Raw genomic sequence first — 13,078 nt, 5'->3', positions numbered from 1 at the left:
CGCGGAGCGCCCCACGCAGATGGCGCTGCTGCTCCGCGCACGGCCGCGGCCGCTCGGGGCTCTCGGAGCAGTCGGTTTCCTGAAACCGGATTCACAGCGCTGACAGAGCAGCCGCTGTCACCGCCGCCTGTAGCCATGGATCTGCGAGCGGAGCTGCTCAAGTCCATCTGGTACGCCTTCACCGCTCTGGACGTGGAGAAGAGCGGCAAAGTGTCCAAATCTCAGCTCAAAGTGAGTAACCGGGGGAGCCGGGGGGGGGTTCGGGGAGGGCTGTGGGGTTCCGAGGATACTCTGCAGCCCGTGGGGTCCCGCAGAGTTTCAGTGCTGGGGGTGAAGGGCTGCGCTGTTGATCAACGCGCGGCGCCCCAAAGTTCTCCTTCTGTGCCTCACCTCCATTTTAAGCATTAAAAATAAAAGGGGGGGGGGGGGGGGGGGGGGGAGAGGGATGGCAAAGAATGAACGTCTGAATGTGTTTTCAGTGTGAAAATGGGGGAGAAATCGGATTTTTTGGTGGCTTTGGTTTCTTACACTGTCTGTGCCCACCCATCAGCCCAAACTCGGGCTGTTTTCTCACCCCGATGCGCCCATGGTGCCTCTTCCTGTGCAGCGCAGGGTCGGAAGGTGGAGGGAGAAGGTTCTAAATGCGGCTCAGGGCCAGCAGTAACGCATCGCTGCTCCAAAATGCCGACCTCCCCTTCACCCCCCTCAGCACTTTTTGAAGGCTCTGAGCTCGGTCCGTCCTCAGAAGACGTATAAAGCACATGTATCTGCCTCCAGGACTGGTGAAATCCACCAGGTTTTGATAACAGACAGCAATTATTTTAGCTTTTTTTCCTTTGCAAACGCTGCAACTCCTTTTTGCTGCTTGAAGTCTCGGCCCGGTTCTCGCGGGGATGGATGTGCTGTTTTGGGGCTGCAATGCAGGGAAGGGACCTGAGTTAGAAACATGCAAAACACGGCGAAGTGTTGCATCAGGAGCCTCGGAGATGCGTTGTGAAACCCCACAGAGAAATCTCTTCTCCTCTTTTTTTCCTCCTGCTTTCGAGGGCTTCCCCCAGGGCAGATAATGGGGAGCTGGGAACCTGCATGGCACCACCTGCTGCCCGGCTGCAGGGACCCCAATGGGGCTGGGCTCCTCTTGGAGGCTCTCAGAGCAGACGGCTGTGTGTGCCATTTTGGTTTTTTTTTTGACACCTGGAAGCAGAGAAATACCTGAAGAAATCCAGGAAAATCCCAGAGCAAGGCAGGGACAGGTGCTGAGCCTCAATGCCAGCCCCAATGGAGCACACCTTGCTCCAAAAGCACCAATGTCACCATGTGCAGCACTCATCTCACGAGCTCTGTGTCGGGGATGGTGGTGCTGAGCTCACAAAGACACTGAGTTTCACAGCAGTTTCCTAGAGAGCCCATGCAGCCATGAGCCCCTCGTGCAAAGGCTGAGCCCTGCATCCCCACGGTGACTTAATCCAGAGCTGAGCACAGATTTACCTCATGTTTTTCTCCCACCTGGCCCAAAATGGGGACGTGGCTGCAGGAGAGGCTCTGCACGCCCACGCGGTGCTGGGAACACCCAGCAGTGCTTGTTCCACTGCGTGTTTCAACGCTCAGCAGCTTTCCACCCCTCATTTCCATTGCCCATCATCGCCAGTCTTTGCTTGCTGCAGGATTTAGGGCTGCCCACCCCACGATGGGTTCAGCAGCGGTGTTCTTTACATGCACTCCTACTGCTTGAGTACTTTGCACGTACTTGCTCCTGTGCAAGAAACTGTGTGTGTACGTCCTTGTGACATAGGTGGGTATCTGCAGAGGAAGGAAGGACAGTTTTGTGGTTAAGTGCTATGAGCTGAGAGATGTGGGGTGTTCTGTTCCCAGCGTTGCACTTCTTGATGCTGCCACGAGCTCTGCCTTCAAGCTGCACGCCGCTCGGGGTTGGAAATGCTGCTGGAAAACTTTGGCAAACCCAAATCTGGGGCAGTCCCAACAGGACTTGATCATACTCCAGGCTTCTCTTCCCAAGGAAACGTGGTTGGGAGTTGGTGGTCCTGAGGCTGTGTGTTGGGGGACGGACGGACAGGGGCACACATCCTGTGCTCTTTGGGAGGCAGAGCCCCCAACCTGTGTAGGTCTCAGGGTATGGTGGGTGCCCTGGAGACCGGACAGGCTCACCGCAGCCCGCTACCATGCCCTGGGGCAGGCAGGATGGAGCCACATGGCTTGGACTGAAGCTCCTGTGCTTGTTGAATGCACAAAGGGCTCTTGGCACAGGCTGGTGCTGGCAGTTTGGCCAACAAGAGGGCTGAGAGCAGCTCAGCTGGGTGAAAATCTCCCCTGGGGAGGGGAGCCCATAGGGCTGTGCTTGAACCATGGGGGTATGCAGACTCCCCTCACATTCCTATTGCTGCTGGCAGAGGCATCTCCCTGGGCTGGGCTCCCTGCAAAGGGGAGCAACTTTGAGCAAAGGGGAGAAACTGAGGCAGCAGCACAGCTCCCTGTGCTGTGCCAGAGACCCATCCGTGTGGGATCTGTGCCAGTTACGCAGAGCCACACTCTGATCCCAAAGGTCACCCCCAGCCCTGGCATCGTCTGCTGCATCTCCCACGGGGGAGAAGATGAGAGGCTGCCATTCTTCGGTGCTGTGACGTGTTCCACCCCCATGGTGGCAGGGAGGGATGTGGGGTGCTCATGGTGCTGGGCTGACTGCAGCTGTCCCCTCCACCCCTGCGCAGCGTGGAAAGGCAGCGTCACCAAAGCACTCTGCGGGCTGCACTTCAGTGGCCAGAGCATCCCTTCCTCTGTCAGGCCCCCAGTTATTTCCCCTGTGTCAGGGCTGCGGGGTGTTTTCCTCCCTCCTCTGTCCCCATAGGGTTGGGGTAGCCCTGACCTCACACATCCTGCATCCTTGGCTGGGGCTTTCCTCCCCACCTTGTCTTGCTTTCAATATTTAAGTGACCATTCCAGCAAGCAGAGTGTGCTTTGCAGTGTGTGGGGGCATATGGGAGGCTCAGAGTTCCAGCCATAGCTGGGTGCACTTGTGAGACCCCCCCGTGGGGGTGGGCTCATCCCCATGGCACATCCCTGTGGCTCAATGGGCAGTGCTCAGCAGGACAGTGGCTTTGGAGAGTTGAGGGCTGTGGATGAGAGCCCTGCATTGGAAGGGGAGCGCACAGTCATGGTTCCCTGCTCTTGTTCTGGATTCTCAGGGCGTTTCCATCTCTCCCACCCCTGCGCAGCCCCGGGGGCAGTGCCAAACCCCAAAGGGTGCAGCGCAGTGCTCGGGGCTACAGCCCTCGTGGTGTCTGCATGCCGGGTGGAGCCCTGCTGATAGCATCAATCCAGAGGGGAAAAATGAGAGAGAAAATCCGGTTGGGCAAGAACCATCTCCAGCTGTGCAGCACTGTGGCCCCTGGCAGCTCCTCTCCTTTGGGAGGAAATCTCCAGCCCCATCGCCTTGATGCGAGCTGTCCATCCAAGCCGCGTTGTACCACCTTGGGCATCTCCATGGAGCACCTCCTGCTTGCTGGCAGCTCAAGGATGGTGACAGCCTCCAAATTCCCAACAGGTGGAAAGTTCACGTGTTGCAAAGTGAGCTTTGTTTGGGGGGATCTGCTCTAAACCCAATACCTGTGGTGTTTCTGGAGATGGCGTGCGTGCAGATCTCCGCTGGCTGCCTTCCCTGCCAACAGCACTTCATCTTCATTTGTTTTAAACTTCATCTTATTTTCATTTTTGCATCTTCTGATGACACCCTTGCAGAAGGCAGCGCGGCATTACAGCACGGCGGCGGGTTGGGTGCATTCATTATTTCTTTTTTCAAGACATTGCTGAGGGCAGCTGCCAAGCAGCACGGCTCGGGGCGGCTTATCTTGATGGAAGCATGTCCTGTTTGCTCTGTAATGTCTGCAAAAAAAAGATTCTCCACGTGCCAACATAGGAAAGAAATGAACATAAGAAAATCCTTGCTTCCCAGTGCGCTCTTGGCTCTCTCCAGCTGACTTTTAAGGCTGGATTTTAGGGGTGCCGCAGCCCCAGGCTTCACCCTGCTATCCCCCTCGTGCCCCACCAGGTGCTGTCCCACAACCTGTACACGGTGCTGTGCATCCCCCACGACCCCGTGGCGCTGGAGGAGCATTTCCGTGATGACGACGACGGGCCGGTGTCCAGCCAGGGCTACATGCCCTACCTCAACAAATACATCCTGGACAAGGTAAGCTGCGTCCCCCCCCTGGTTTGCAGGGCAGGGCAGGGAGTTTGGTGAACAAGGAGGAGTTGGAGGAGGACAGGTTGGGAGCTGGAGGTGTTTCTCTGTTTTTCCGTGGCTCAAAAGCACCTTTGTTTCATGCGGTGCAGCTCAGTGCTTGTTTCCTCCAGGCACGTGAGGGCTGACAGCTTTCTTCCACTGCATGCTCTAAATACGCTGGGGCCCAGCAAAGGGGCCGTAACCCTTCCCTCCCTGCTGCCTCCCAAAAGGGCTCCGTGTTAGGGAGCCCAGCACAGCCCATCCCTCCCATTGCAGAGCAGCCCAAACCGTTGCAGTTTCCCACGTGGTTCTTTGGGAGATGACCTTTAAACTGCCTTATAGTCTCACTAATAAAATCCCATAGGCAGACTGAGAGGGGAAGCGGTTTTTCCTGGTAAGTGGGGCTCTCAGCTGTTCCTGGTACCCAGCACCCCGAGGTTTTGCTCCAGCTCTGCTGCTGCAGACTGTGGTTTGCTCACGTGCTGTCTGCACAGCTGGGAAATGCTGGGCCAGACGTGGCCAAGGGTCTGATCCCCACCACCTTCCAGTGACACAGCACAGCAGTGACGCCTCAAGCACAGCCCTTACGAAGGCTTTTGGCGGCCTCTGAAACTTGTAGACGGGCAACAGGGCCAATGGAGGCATCATGCCTTCCTCTGAGGCTGCCTGCTTGCGGCACAGCACTTCCCTTCACTGAACCTCAATTCCTCTTTTTGTTCAGATGGGATAAGGAAAGTGACCCAAAGCCACCCGGACATTTGTCAGATAGATTTGGGGAAGCCCAGTGGTGCTGGCTATGCTTTGTGGTATGTTTTCTGCCAGTGCACCGCAGCCCCATCCCTGGAGGTGCCCAAGGCCATAGATATAGGTGGGGCCCTGGGCAGCCTGAGCTGGTGGAGGGCACCCAGCCCATGTCAGGAGTGGGGCTGGAGGGGTTGTAAGGTCGCTTCCAACCCAACTATCCCATGGTTCTATGATCTTTAAGATCCCTTCCAACCCAACCATCCCTTCATTCTATGATCTTTAAGATTGCTTCCAACCCAACCATCCCATGGCTCTATGATCTTTAAGGTCACTTCCAACCCAAGCATTCTTTGTTTGATTCTATGACTGCCACATGTGCAGCGCCCTTGGCTGAGCTACCAGGCAGATGATATGCCAGGGTGCCCAGGTGCCTGTAGTGCCTTCCCTACCGGTTGCCATGCCTAAAATAATCTGTGTAAGGGATCTGTGTTGGGGAATTGTCCTGGCATCCCACGCCAGTGCCCTGCTGCTCGTGCAAATCAGCAGTGCTGGCAGGGACAGGAGACCTCCGGTTTGGAGCTCTTGCCCTCCCTGCAGCCTTCCCCCTTGCAATCCTGCAGCACATTCACCAGCCTGGGTCCTGTCTGCAGGTGGAGGAAGGTGCTTTTGTCAAAGAAAACTTTGATGAGCTCTGCTGGACTTTGACAGCGAAGAAAAATTACAAGCCTGACCGGAATGGGAATAGCGTTGTATCTCACCAGGATGCCTTCAAGCTCTGGTGTCTCTTCAACTTTCTGTCTGAAGACAAATACCCTCTCATCATGGTGCCAGATGAGGTAGGAGCTGCCTCTCCTGGGCTCGCTTTGGGCTGACATGTCCCACTATCACTCCCCAGCACATCCTTCCTGAGCTGCCTCATCACATCCTGCAAGATATGGTGCCTCGGGGTGGGGGGAGCAGCTGTGCCCATGGAGTGGGGGTGACTGGAGGAACCCTCTGAGGTGCTGAAGCCTCTAGAGGAACGATGTCTTGGAGAATGTGGTGTGGGCTGATCCACAGCATTCCTCCATGGTTGAATTGAGGTAGCTGGGAAACAAATGTGCCAGCCTTCAGCCTGTCAACCAAAGAGCATCCAAAGCTCAGCTCCAACTGTGTCTTCAGTAAAGCCCTTGCAGCTCACCCAGCAGTTGTATTGGGCGTGGTGTTGGAGGGCTTCTCCTGATATCCATGGGGGAGAAAAAAAAGATAATGAGGAACAATTTAAATGTGTTGTTGTGATGATGATGAGGTGCTCAGCTCATGTCCCTCCCCATAAAGGCAGTGGCAGAGCAGACCCAGCTATCCCTATCCGGGTCTGTTGCCACCAAGAACTCAGCCCCTAAGCAGCACCCAGGGAGTTAAGTGTGAGCAGCCGGGGCCACTGGTGGTAATCCCCAAATTCCAGGCAGTATTTGGAGGAGGAGGCGTTCCTCCTCCTCCTCAGAAAGGGGTCAGGTGGAAGCCCCATGAGCTGGCTGGTAGAGGCGGGGAGCGCCAAAGCCAACAGCAGCCTCACCAGGTCCCACTGCAACAATGGAGGATGGAGCTCAGATGGGTGAGCGGCCCCAAAGCACCAACAGACAAACAAATGGAAAAAAAAAAAACAACAAAAAACACCCCAACAAACAAAAAAAAGGCACCAAGAACTGAAAAGAAGTGCAGTAGTGCGCAGATGTACAAAGGCAACCGCACTTCCTGCGCCCCAGGAAAGGTGTTTCCTGTTCCCCAGCCCAAATGAATCATCCTTCTGCTCACAGAGCTGAGCTGAAAAAAAAAAAGGAGAAAAAAAAAGAAAAAAGAAACCAAGTTAAATTATTACCCTCTCCCTCGATAGATGAGGAGAGAGGGAAATCCCATTGGGTAGGGGGCAGTGCTGTGTCACACCTCAGTCACCTACCCTCCTTGCTCTCAAGTTCTGTAGGTACCAAACTAAGTTGTCCTGACATTATGTTGGGAAGATAGGGCAAAGGGTAGTGGCTTTAAACTAAATGTTTAGATGAGATATGAGGAAGAAATTGTGTTCTATGGGAGTTTTAAGGCCCTGGCTCAGGCTGCCCAGGGAAGTGGTGGTGCCCCATCCCTGGAGGTGCCCAACATCATGGATGGGGCCCTGAGCAGCAGAGCTGGTGGGGGGCACCCAGCTGATGGCAGGGGGTCTTAAAGGCCCTTCCAACCCAACCATCCCATGGTTCTGTGATCTCTAAGGTTCCCTCCAACCCAACCATCCCATAGTTCTATGATTATACATTATCTTCAACAATTCTATTTTGAAAGCAGTTGATAGTTTTGAAATGATGTTCACTTCCCTTGCAGGGACCCCTTCCCTGTTCCTTCCAGCTGTGGTCAGGGCTGTTATCCCTCCTCTATGTGGGGACAGCAGTGCTGGGAAGTCCTACCTAAAGCATTGACTTCTCTCTCTTTAGACAAACAAGCCAAAAGCATGTAGGCCTTGTGGTGAAAAGGAAAAGCCTCCATGCGATGGTCAAGCTCTGACCCAAAATCAGTGTCCTGAGCCTGGAAAAGCTTGCCCATTACGATGAACCATCCCAAGGGGTGACACCTTTATGATAAGGCTCCTGCATCTCCAGGATGGAAAGGGATGTGGTTTTAGGTCCTCCAGAATGGGTTTTGTTGGTCCAAGTCGGTGGTTATGTGGTGGCTCTCAGTTCTCCACAATGCTGAGCTCCCTGTCTCCACAGGTGGAGTACTTGCTAAAAAAGATCTGCACGGCCATGAATGTGGAGCTGAACTCCTGTGAGCTGGACGACTGCCTGTCCCAGGAGCCACAGGGGCAGGGAGGCCTGACGGTCTGGCAGTTCCTGGACATGGTGAACTCGGGACGGCTCCTGCGGGGCATCGAGCAGGAAGCCATCAGCATGGCGGTGGAGGAGGTGTACCAAGAGGTCATTGAGGATGTGCTCAAACAGGCAAGGAGCCCACATGTCCTGGGGCATGGCTGAGAGAGCTGGCCCCTCTCTGGGAGATGTTTCTGGTTTTCTCCCAGTTGTTAAGGATGTGGTTTCCATGTCATTACACAACCACCCATTCTGTCCCCACACTGTTTTTGAACCCTGTGTCTCCTGCATGCAGGGCTATCTCTGGAAGAAGGGCCAGCTGAGGAGGAACTGGTCGGAGCGGTGGTTCATGCTAAAGCCCAGTGCCTTGTCCTACTACATGAGTGAGGAACGGAAGGAAAAGAAGGGGAGCATCACCTTGGACAAGCACTGCTGCGTGGAGGTACAGCCTGGGCTCACAGCAGGGGCAACACCTCCCAAGTGTGTCTGGGGGTCTTTCTTGGTCCTCATCCCACTGGTTGTCCCCCATCTACATGGAAGTGATGCCATCCCATGTCCTCTTCCTGCAGGTGCTGCCCGACCGGGATGGGAAGAGGTGCATGTTCTGCGTGAAGACCTCATCCCGCACGTATGAGATGAGCGCTTCTGACACCCGGCAGCGCCAGGAGTGGACGCTAGGTCCGTACACCATACCCACTCTGTGTCCTGTCGCCAGCATCCCATGTCCCCCCTGACATCCTCCTTTTCCATATGCAGCCATCCAGACTGCCATCCGACTGCAGGCTGAAGGCAAGAAGTCCCTGCACAAAGACCTGAAGCAGAAGCGACGGGAGCAGCGCGAGCAACGGGAGCAGCGCAAGGCGGCCAAGGAGGAGGAGACGCAGCGGCTCAAGCAGCTCCAGGAGGAGAAGGAGCGGAAATTGCAGGAGCTGGAGCTGCTGAAGGAGGCCCAGCGACAGGCAGAGATACTGCTGCAGGAAGAGGAGCAGCGGCGGAGGCAGCAGCATGAGGAGATGCAGAGGACCCTGGAGATCCAGCTGCAGGAAGCCGAGCAGGTGGGGGTAAACCTAAGGCAGGTCCTGCACTGGGGCTGCGTCGCTTGTGGGGCGACTGCTCCCATCTCTGTCCCTTGGCCAGGTCAGCCTAGGGAGGGTTGACAGAGCTTTTAGGAGCACATTCTCCTCTTGCAATAACACTGCTGGTACCTCTGGTGGTGGTGGTATGCGCAGTGGTGTGTGACATGGGACAAGGGACAGAGGGTCAGCACATGATACCAAAGGAACAAGGAGATGTGGACAAACTGCTTGAGGGTGCACGAAGCTGAGAGGCTGCTGGACTGCCTAGGGAGCCTCTTTCCGTCTTTGTAGCTGATGCTGGCTCCTCAAGAAGCGTTCCTCTGAGCAGGGAAACAGCCTTGTCCAGGAGCTCTCCCCATGGGTTCCTCATGGCATGTGGGACATCAGGCCCCAGGCACCCTGACAGCTCCTTTCCCTGCCGCAGGCACGTGCCTCCATGCAGGCAGAGATGGTCCTGAAGGAAGAGGAGGCTGAGCGTCAGCGTAAGCGCATCATGGAGCTGGAGGAGATGCAGGAGCGGCTCCAGGAGGCCCTGCAACAGGAGGTGAAAGCGCGGCACGACGAGGAGTCCGTGAGATACGCACAGGCCAGGTAGGAGCAGAGCCTCCCTGCATCTTTTCCACTGGCCCTGCTCCCAGGGGCGGGGCTGTCAGAGATGCTCCCCAGCATGATCCAGCTGTCCTCAATTGCTCCCTGGGGAACCAACGTGCTTCTGATGCCAGAAGGAATGTGGGGAGCTGATGGATGAAGCGGCAGAGGGATGTCCTCACCTCATGCGCTTTCTTGGCAGGCTGCTAGCTGAGGAAGAGGAGAAGCTGAAGCAGCTGATGAAACTGAAGGAGGAGCAGGAGGAATACATCATCAAAACTCAGCTGGAGAAGCAAGTCCTCAAGCAGGAGATGGAGAACAAGAACAAGTGTCTGGAAGAGGCCCAGAAGCAGCTGGAAGAAGTGAGAGTGAACAGGCAGCGGGTGGACCAAGACGTCATGGTGAGCATCACCCTAGTACCTCTTCCTATCACAGTGCAAGACCCAGGGGACTTTCCAGGCCTCCCCTGAGTCACCTCCATGCTGGAGAGAGCCCAAGAACCTGCTGTCATGCAACCTTCTGCAGCCAGGCTGGGTTTCAGGCGTTACATCAGCTGCAGCAGGGAAAGCAGTCCCAAGGTTTGTTCCTGAAGGTTTGCAGAGTTGTGCCAGGCTGGTGATCAGCTCACAAAGCCACTGAAGCAGGAAAGAGGCTGTGGCCATTCTGCCCCCATTTTGCTGCACTGGCAGATGCTATTTTGAGAAGTCTGCTGACGGGGTGGGTGCTGGAGAAAATGCTGGCATTTCCTCACTGCACAGCTCTGGGTTTTTCTGAGCTGTGCCATAGGGTGATTTGTTGGCTCTTGGCGTGTCCCTAAGAGAGCAGCAATGTCAGACCTGGGAACACGTGAAGCAGGGAGGGCTGGGAGCAGGAGGAACAGAAGACCCAAAGGAGGGTGTGCTGCCTCCATCCTCAAGGGAGCCTCCAGCCCAGGCTTGGGGAAGGGAAACTCCTGCCAGTGGTGCTGGGCCCACCTCTCCTCTGTCCCTTTGCAGGCAGCCCAGCGGAAGTTGCGGCAGGCCAGCACCAACGTCAAGCATTGGAACGTGCAGATGAACCGCCTGATGCACCCCATTGAGCCAGGAGGTAAGAAACCTTCCCCATGACACGCAGCTCAGTGCTGCTGCTGGTTCTCCTACCCTGTCTCCTTCTTTGGGACACTCAGAGAAGACAGACAATTGTTTTTTTTTATTCTGTTTCCAGACAAACGTACAAACATGAGTGGAGGAGGCTTTGCTGGATACCCACCCCTCATGTGCCGGAGAGATTCCTCCCTCAAACTCAAGCAGAAAGTAGAGGATAAAGGCAGTGACCCCATGAGGGAAAGCAGTAAAGAGAACGTGAGCAATGGCGGGAGCAGCAGCCCACTGCCATCTTCGGATGCAGACACCATGGCCACAGAGGCCTCCAACCAGTAGCAGGATGGCAGAGCCCAGCAGGGAGCTGCAGGGCCCAGCAGGCCTGGTCAGCACGGTCATCTCACGTTGGAGACCAGCAGAGACCAGCACAGAGCCTATAGGTGACTGACTACACGTAGAGCAGAGATGCTCCATGCTGCAGCCACAACGTGCCAAGAGCTCAGACAGTCCAATGCCAGGAGAAGGCAGTAGGGCCATTTCCTCCTCTGGGCTGTCCAGATGTGTGGTCTGGACTCACCTTCCTGCACACCAGACACTGGTTTCAACACTGCCTCAAGATGTCACCAGTGGGTCTGGACTGTGTGGCCCAGGACTGCCATTCCCCCTTGGTTTCTGCTGGCTGTGCCAGCAGCATCATCCACTGTGCCCTTTAACTTGTTGTCCTCAAAAGGGGCCTCCAGGGCAGCTTTAGGGACTGAGCGGTGCCTTCTCACTACCCCCACACAAAGGGCACTTTTGGCAATGACCAGGTGGACCAAGATGTCCTTAACTACACGTGCATTCCCTGAAGGTGGTTGTTAAGTCACTGGAGTCGCATAGATGTCAGTATAAACCAAGAAGTAATAAAGCTTTTGGAGCCACTCACCCATTAACCTTATTCCCTGCACGTCTGTGGCCCTGCAGGAACCTGACTTGCTTCGTGTGCAGCGCACAGTTTAGATTCCCACCATAGAAAAGAGCCCAGCCAATGAAAACAGACCCAGTGGAGTGTGGTTTGGTCTAGGAGGGCTAAGAGGGACAGAGAAGATGATGAATTGGCAATGGGTATCTTCTGGGAAGGCTAGCACCTCCTTATAATTAATTGATAGGAAGGGAACTTCCAGAGCAGTCCGGTGCTCTGGACTAATGTCCTCACCCTTGAATTGCAGGAGTCCCTTTTCAGAGTCCCACTTCAGGTCCAGTCCAAGGCCTGCAGAAGGCAGTAGAAAGGATTCCCGAGGCAGCAGGGCTGGCTCTGCTCTGGCAGCAGGTGGATGTGTCAGCTCCCTTCAATGATGTCAGCCTGGTCTGTCTCCTTCAATTAATTTGTTCCCTAAAAGACAAGAACAAAAGCCAAAAGTCGTCTGGCCAACCTCCTTGCACACAAAAAACCCACAAACATGGAGTTTCATTTTTTCAAGGCCCTCTGTTAAATACGGTCCTGTGTGTTCTGAAAACACCGTTAGCAAGCCCTGCACCAAACCCAGGATCACAGTTGCTCATGGTGCAGTTTAACTGCAGTTCGTTATGGAGATTGCAATCTATTTCATACTGGTGCGGCTTTGAGCGGTTGCTCACAGAGCTCTTCCTCCCCCTGGTTTTTGCAGTGCTCTTTTCTTACGGTTATTTTCACAGAGAGGCTGTGTTTGCAGGCCCATGTGCATGACGTGGCTGCCCCCAGACAAAGCAGCTCTGTGTGTCTGTGGGGGTGTCCAGTGGCCCTGTGCCCCGGTCCCACGCAGCACAGAGGGGACATGGGTGGCTGCAGCCTTCGTGGTGACGGCCTCGGGGACCTGTCCTGCCAGCCAGGGGCTGTGGCAGGTCAAATGTGTCGCCTCACCTCCTCCTCCTCACTGTGCTGGGTACTGTGGGGCATTGTAAGGAGCTGGGATGTTGAGCAGTGCCATATGGCCATGAGAACCCCACGCAGTCTCCAGGCAGACCTGGAGTCTCTGCTTGGCTCTGATGTGACAGTGTGCCACTCCAGCGTTCCACGTGAGCACAGGGTCTCTCCATTCCACATGCTTTCTGGTAGAGCAGGACCTTCATGACACATCGTACGTCATTTCTTGTATCAAGGTGTGGCACTGATCCCTGCAGCTCCCCAGGTGACCCCAGCGCAGCAGTTGCAGCCCCATGAGACCTTCGGGCAGAGGAAGGTACCAGGAGTGTGCAACTGGGAATGTAATGGGCTGGGTGGAAATGTGCTGATGGGAGGCAGCACCGTCCTTCATCAGCCCATTAGCTCAACCTTTTCCCTGATCGGTGTTGGGATTGGTGCCATGCCACACCTATGCCAGGAGGAAAAGATCCACCTCCACACAACCTCTGCTTTGTCAGAAGAGCTCTATGACCCCAGGAGGCATGCGGGGGTGACCGTGCCATCACCTCTCACCAGCTCTAGGGCTGCACTAACGTCCTTTAAAAGCAACTCATCAGAACATTGCTTCCCCTTTTGAACAGCCTAGCTCCTGCACAGCA

At 55.4% G+C, this 13,078-nt stretch overlaps 1 protein-coding gene across 2 annotated transcripts; it reads left to right on the top strand.

The window, feature by feature from the left end:
• Positions 1 to 104: 104 nt before the first annotated feature.
• On the top strand, positions 105 to 11,482 carry DEF6 (DEF6, guanine nucleotide exchange factor). Of its 2 annotated transcripts, none has more exons than XM_015299006.4 (11): positions 105 to 231; positions 4,064 to 4,204; positions 5,632 to 5,817; positions 7,720 to 7,947; positions 8,111 to 8,257; positions 8,385 to 8,493; positions 8,572 to 8,870; positions 9,316 to 9,482; positions 9,682 to 9,880; positions 10,475 to 10,565; positions 10,683 to 11,482. In XM_015299006.4, the coding sequence occupies exons 1-11, from the start codon at positions 136 to 138 to the stop codon at positions 10,895 to 10,897; spliced, it is 1,878 nt and encodes a 625-aa protein (XP_015154492.1). In that variant the 5' UTR covers positions 105 to 135; the 3' UTR covers positions 10,898 to 11,482. The 2 variants fall into 2 exon arrangements, with proteins under 2 accessions (XP_015154492.1, XP_418019.3); XM_418019.8 differs by having other exon boundaries at positions 5,602 to 5,817.
• Positions 11,483 to 13,078: the final 1,596 nt, after the last annotated feature.

This window comes from Gallus gallus, chromosome 26 (assembly GCF_016699485.2).
Source record: "Gallus gallus isolate bGalGal1 chromosome 26, bGalGal1.mat.broiler.GRCg7b, whole genome shotgun sequence".
In the NCBI taxonomy this organism is placed as follows: domain Eukaryota; kingdom Metazoa; phylum Chordata; class Aves; order Galliformes; family Phasianidae; genus Gallus; species Gallus gallus.
This window is presented reverse-complemented; position numbering and strand designations above follow the sequence as displayed.

Coding starts and splice junctions, on each gene's coding strand:
- DEF6 (XM_418019.8), top strand. CDS start 136: ATGGATCTGCGAGCGGAGCTGCTCAAGTCCATCTGGTACGCCTTCACC. Junction 9,881..10,474: donor GGGTGGACCAAGACGTCATG/GTGAGCATCACC, acceptor GTCCCTTTGCAG/GCAGCCCAGCGGAAGTTGCG. Junction 10,566..10,682: donor GCACCCCATTGAGCCAGGAG/GTAAGAAACCTT, acceptor TTCTGTTTCCAG/ACAAACGTACAAACATGAGT.